Raw genomic sequence first — 6,505 nt, forward strand, 5'->3', positions numbered from 1 at the left:
TGAGCACGACACAATAGTTTAGCACAATAGCACAAGACAAGAGGACGTGCAGAGCGTTTCTGTATTGCTTCATGGAGCAGCACCTGGATTTAAATGTGTTCTTGCACACAGTGCCCTACCAGTTCCCTCAGGGCAGGACCCAGGGTGGAAACCATCGTCCTCTCCGAGTGTGGGCTTGGATAGGAAGACAAAGCGGGTATTGGTTCGGCCTGGCTTCCTGGGCAGAAGGCAAGCAGGTTCACGCCTCCCACTGACCGACCAGGCTCCGTGCTGTCTCCTCTACAGCGCGTCTCCCTGTGGCCTGCCCTCCAGGTCCTGGGGTGTGAGTCATCCTGCCCTGGGTCCTTGCTCCCACTGGGTCCCCTGGGTCTCCTTGGCCGTGACCTTGCCCCTGGGTGTTCTGCCTCAGGCCTGATGGCTTTCCCATAGCTGGGACCTTCCCTGGCTGGGAAACCTCTCCAGACCCACCCCTGGCACCATGGCGATCTGCCCCCAGCTTGCGTCACCTGGGTGGGGAGCAGGCATGAAGCCAGGTGGCCTGTGTGAAGAGCACACGCGTACGGTGCAGGTGCCCACAGAGGAAAGCAGGCCAAGCCCGACTTCCAAGTAAGCACTGCCTGGCACCAAATGGAGCCTCGCAGAGCAGTGGTCGGAAGACGGGAGTTGATACAAGTACGCGGCTGGCTCACCCAAGGCTTACGGAGCAGGGCGCGTGTGAGGGCAGCCAGGCCAGGACAGGCGGCCAGCCAGGACGTGCACAGGTTCGGCTCTGAGGGCCAGGTGGGCCAGCCGGAGCTGGGAGGGTGGTCACCTGCAGTGGGCACAGGGATGGAGGCCTGTGGGCCCAGGCCAGGGCGATCAGGATCTCCAGGAATCTCTGGGCTGTGTAAAGGGGAAGACAAAGGAGCAGACAGAGTAGAGTGTTTACCAGGTCGGGGAGGGAGAGGGACGTGCCGAGCCGGGGCCCTCGTCTGAAATGAGCAGGAAGCCCCAGCGAGTGCGGCCGAGCCTTCAGAGCAGGCCGAGTGGCTCTGCGCCAGGCTTGTCCAGAGCGCCAGGCTGGGGTTCATCCCCAGCACCACCAGAGCCCCGTCCAGAAGACAGAAGCCCCCAGGGACCTGGGTGACTGCTGCTGGGGCCAGGAACTCTCCAAGGGAGGGCGCTAGAGGGGCACACTGCACCGCTGGCCCAGGGGAGCACCTCACGCCATGGGGGTTTCTTCCACTCATTTTGTGAAACCCAAACACGAGATCGCAGAGGAGACCTGCAGGAGGACTGACCAGCCTTCTGCTGCCTTGCTCTCTCCTTCACTGATGCACAGGCTACAGAGGTGGTCCTCACGACGCCTATCTTTATGTGCACAGGAAAAAAGTATTAGATAGTGGTGTGTGTGTGTGTGTGTGCATGTGTGTGAAGGTGTATGTGTGACAGTGTCTGTAGGCATGCATGAGTGTGTGCACATGTGTGAAAGTGTGTGCATGCACGTGTTAGCATATGAAAGTGGATGTGAATATGTGTATGCCTGTGTGTATATGTGTGCAAGTGTGTGTGCGTTTGGGGGGTGTGAGTGAATGTGTTAGTGTGAGAGTGTGAGCACACGTGGGAGTGCATGAATATGAGTATGTGAATGTGAACATATGTGTGACAGTGTGTGAAAATGGATATGTTACTGCATGCAGATGTGTGTGATTGTGGGCATGTGTGAGTGTGTGTGCAAATGTGTTCATGTGCATATGAGTGGGATTGGTTGTGTTTGTGAGTGTGAGTACATGAAATTGTGTGTAAGTGTGTGTGTGAGTGCACATGTGTGAGCGTGTATGTGCATGGGTGTGTAGGCATATAACAATCAGAGCCACTTTTCACGTGCTGAATGCCTGCGTTGGGTCTGCTGGATGCCTTTGTACATATGATTTTATTTAACTTCCGTGATTCCCTTTTGGTTTAGGTATCATTAACCTGAGTGCAATGATGCGATGTTTATTAAGTAATTTTAACTATGATCACATATTTAGCAGATTTTAGCCACAAGATGTGTAAGACCCTGCCCTTAAACAGATGGTCATCTTACAGGGTGGATGTGTGATCTTTGTCTAAATTGCTGGGGGACGTAAAACAACATAACTAAACAAATGTCAACATAGCTAAACGAAATAAAGGAAACTTATTCTCTTTAGTTATACCAAAAATTGGAAATCATTCTTGAAAGTTACATGCATTTATTTAGCTAATTGGCATTTTTAAAAGGATCTGCAGAATGTCAGTCGTGGACAGTGTGCAGAACCTTGGGAAGGAGTGAATGCGGGATGAGTGAATTCTAGATCTTAGCAGGGAAGTTCGCAGGAGCCTGCATTTAGCCTGAGATGACACCGTGCGTCCCAAGTCAGAAGTGTGCGGCTCCTGTGCTGATGGACGCCTGCCTCTGTGGCCAGCCACCCTACGGCCGCACAGACACTGGCTGTCACTGCAGTGGGAAGCTACGGGAGACTCCAGGCTGCGGATCGGCATCAAAAATGGGTCCTCTGAAGTCCGTGGTCTCAGAGTTCACTTTTAGGTGAAGGCTTCCGGACTTAACAGAAGTAGCTATAAAGCTTTTCTATGAGTCAGGTGAGCTTGTTGGAATGGTTATCACCCCCCACCCACCTTGGTGGGTATGTGTGTGGTCACAGGTGAGACAAGTGGGCTTGTTGGAATGATGGCTGCCTCCCCTAGGTCTGGTCACAAGTGAGCCAGGTGAGCTTGGTTAGCCGCCTCCCACGAGTGTGTTTGGTCACGGGTGTTTCATTTATTATCTTGAAAATTTTGACCCCAATGTTGTCTGTATATCCATGTTATTCTTCCCCATCTATTGCAAATGATCCATTGTGGTATTTCCTGTGTGTGTGTGCACACGCATACACACACACACACACACACACACACTCTTCAGGTGGTTGAAATAGCTGTCATAAATATAAATCTAAACAAATATTAGACCTTAGACTTTCCAGAAAATTTATTTCTAATAGCACTAAATTTTCTTTTTTCTTTGACACTTTCACATAATATTTATTTAATATTTTGATAAGAAAAAAATAACCAAAATATTAAGCCAAAATCTCAAACTAAGACATAGATAACCCAGGGCAATTGCAGAAAAATGAGCCTCGTCTGGAGGCCTGGGCCTGCTCTCTCCACAGGCTCTGTGTAGGGGCTCTGGGCTACCTGGGCTCGGTTTTATCCTTCTGAGCTTCAGCTTTAAACTGTGAAATTAAAGGCTTACGGAGATGCTCTCTAATATGCTTCATCTCATTCTCATTGAAAACTATGTGGGAAACACTTGCATTATATAACTGTAGATCCATGCTCTTTAACACTGGTCAAAAGAAGGCCCTTGATTTAGTGATTTGCAAGGCCTTTCTTGATCCAGTGCATCCATTGAGCATGGGGTTGTTGGACATGCCACTCTACCCTACTCTCTGCTTCACACTGTAACTCAAATTCACTTAAGCTTTTTTGCTTTGTTTTGGTTTGGGTTTTGCCTCACAGCAGACACATCTGCATCAGAATTTGTAAATTTTTTTTTAAGTATAAGGAATTTTCCCCACATCTCAGTTTTTAAAAAGACCTTCATTTGTCTTACTTCTTGCGTTGTCTCTCTAGTAAAAAGAAGATATGCATGTCTTGTAGGATTCTGCCTTCTGCCCCAGATCTGTTTCCTGTCTCCTGTATTTTAGTTTCTTAGGGCTTTTTTTCTGACACATAATTTATAAAATATGAAATTTGATGTTATAGATGCATTGATGATTTGGGGTAAACTGTCTTTTGTATCAGTCTGTTTTCTATTACTATAACAGAATACCAGATGCGGTCTAACTTTTAAAGAAAAGAGGTCCAGTTAGCTCACAGTTTTGGAGCCTGAAAGTCCAAACCGCATGGTGCCAGTTCTGGAGAGGGCACCCTGGCCTCATCTGCCTCATGTTGGGGTACATTTGAGAGAAAATGATCACCTGGTGAGGCAGGAAATCAGAGAGACCAGGAAGGCCTGTTTTCTCTTTTAACATCCCCCATGAGACCTAAGTGGGGTCCCAAGAGGCCCACTTCACCCCTTCCCAGGGCGGTGCCCCCAGAGCCTCCCTCTGGGTCCGAGCTCTTAAGGGCCCACGCCACCCAGCGCCCACACCACCCCACCCAGCGCCAATCCGGGACTGAGTCACCAGCATGGGGGCCTGTTGGGGGCACGGGCCCCATGTGAGCCACAGGCCCCCTGGGCAGGACGTCCCCAGGCTTTAAGGGAACAAACCTGGAGGGGGATCAATGAGACCCAGAGGAGCTCTGGGACCTGGGCCACACCAAGCTTTCTCACTGCGAGGTGACTCTGGTGTGGGGGAGAGTGTCTTCCCCTTCTTGCTCCGTTCCCAGGAGACCAGGCAGCTGAGGCACCATGCTCCCGAACACCCTGAGGACACGCGGACTGGCTGGGCTGTCCTGGGTGGCGGCCTTGACCTCCAGACTCACCTTGCACAGTACCCCTCTGTTTTCCTGCATAGATGCTCTGTTCAGAGGTCCCATCACTGGATACCTGCATATGGGTGTTTTACTCAGACCCACCTCCATGATGAGGATGATGATGACGGTGATGATTGGTACTGGGGATGGAACCCAGGGGCACTTTGCCACTGAGCTAAGTCTCGGCCCTTTTCATTCTTTATTTCAAAACAGGGCCTTGCTAAGTTGCTGGGGCTGGCGTGAACTTGTGATCCTCCTGCCTCAGCCTCCTCAGAGGCTGGGACTCCAGGCCTGTGCCACACACAACTCCATTTTCCCATACCTTCCTTAAAATCTGAGAGTGTGTCTTATGCCACACCCCTGAAATTCAATTAACAGTGTTTATGTTTTATTAAATTAAAAAAAAAAAAGAGCAAGCCATACTGCTGTAAACATCAGCTGCATCTCTTTCATTTCCTCCAGCGGTGTCCTGTGGCCTCCCAGAGTCCCCAGGGAACGGCTCCTTCACCGGCAGCGAGTTCACGCTGGACAGTAAAGTGGTGTACGAGTGCAACGAGGGCTTCCAGCTGGCTGCCGGACAGCCCGCCACAGCAGTGTGCCAGGAGGACGGGATGTGGAGCAACCGCGGGAGGCCGCCGGCCTGTCAACGTGAGTGTCCGAGTGTCAGGGCGTCGCGGGCAGGTGGGACGTGCCACTGTGACCGCGTTCCCAGGCGCAGGGTTGATCCCCTTCAGACCGCGCCCCGGAGCTGAGCTGTGCCCTGGGCAACCACCGCTGAGCCCACAGGCTCTGACTGCCCCAGGCCTCCGACGGCCCACCAGCCCTGACCCAGGCAGCCCTCAGGGTGGGGAGGGGACGTCTAGGGGACGCAGGGGCCCAGGACCCAGCGCCAGCCCCGCACGTGAGGTCTGAAACAGCGGTCTCCTCCTCAGTTCCACGAGGGCCGAGGAATCCAAGGCGACTGTCCACCCACCCAGCCACCCCCAGGCCTGTGGAGGCGCTGATTGTAAAGGAGGCTCTGCAGCCTGCGGGGTATTCTCCAAGGGTCGGGGTCTGGATCCAGGGTGACCTCCAGCCTTAGCCAAGAGTAGAGCCACGCAGTGCAAAAGTGCACGTGGGCGCGCACACACGCAAACACACGCGCACACGTGCACACATGCAAACACACCCACACACACGTGCACGCGCGCACACACAGGCGCGCACACACACACACATGCGCACACACACCCACACACGCATGCACCTACGCACACACACACACATGTCCTCCTCACAATGCTCAGCCCAGGTATACTGAACAGGCCTCGATTTGTAAACAGTCTCCCCTTCCCGCGCCCCACACTGCAAACTCACTTCCTTACACGGGTGTTAATTTGCTGGAATGCCATTAGTACCAGAGGTCCCCTGGTCTCCAGTCTCAGAGGCAGCTCATTGGCCTCTCGCTGCAGACCTGGGTCAGGCTGCGCCTTTTCAGCTCTTGGGCTGTGAGCCCTAAGTGCTCCTGGGAGACAGGCGACTTCCCACAGGTCCTGACACCTTCTCTCACTTCCTGGAGTCAGGGGTGTTGAAAGCGCGCCCTGTGGCTACTGCATGGCGTGGTTTTACCTCAAGTGAACCTGCGGAGCGGCAGGCCAGACTTTGCCACCGTGTTCTTAGCTCCACCTGGACAAAATCACCCTCTGGAAACAGGAGCTGTCCCTGACAGGGCGCAGCCCACGTGTCCTGGAGGAGTCCGGGGATTAGGAAGGTTCACCTGCACAGCACGGCTCACAGAGCTTACCTGGGAGTCTCCCCAGATCCCCACGTGGGCACCGGCGGCCTCACAGAGGAGGCAGCGCCACCACCTCTAGGTCGGAACCCGGAGTCCTCTCCTTTACCAGGGTCCCCCCACCCGCTGGCACCCACAGCTGCAGAGAGCTCTGCGGTGTCCAGGGTCCACTAGTGCCTGAGCCCCTGGTCTCAGTGGGGACCAGGCTCCTGTTTCTTAGCTTTCTCCCTCCCTCCCTCCCTCCCTTCC

The 6,505-nt window shown here is 53.3% G+C and overlaps 1 protein-coding gene across 2 annotated transcripts in view; it reads left to right on the forward strand.

The window, feature by feature from the left end:
* Window positions 1–6,505, forward strand: part of Csmd1 (CUB and Sushi multiple domains 1) — a 1,636,907-nt gene that overhangs the window by 1,547,935 nt on the left and 82,467 nt on the right. For both annotated transcript variants that reach the window (XM_048792812.1, XM_048792813.1), the window contains exon 50: window positions 4,948–5,133. In XM_048792812.1, coding sequence (XP_048648769.1) covers window positions 4,948–5,133 — 186 coding nt within the window. The remainder of the gene's footprint in view (window positions 1–4,947; window positions 5,134–6,505) is intronic.

The sequence above is a fragment of the Marmota marmota genome, unplaced genomic scaffold (assembly GCF_001458135.2).
Source record: "Marmota marmota marmota unplaced genomic scaffold, marMar, whole genome shotgun sequence".
In the NCBI taxonomy this organism is placed as follows: domain Eukaryota; kingdom Metazoa; phylum Chordata; class Mammalia; order Rodentia; family Sciuridae; genus Marmota; species Marmota marmota.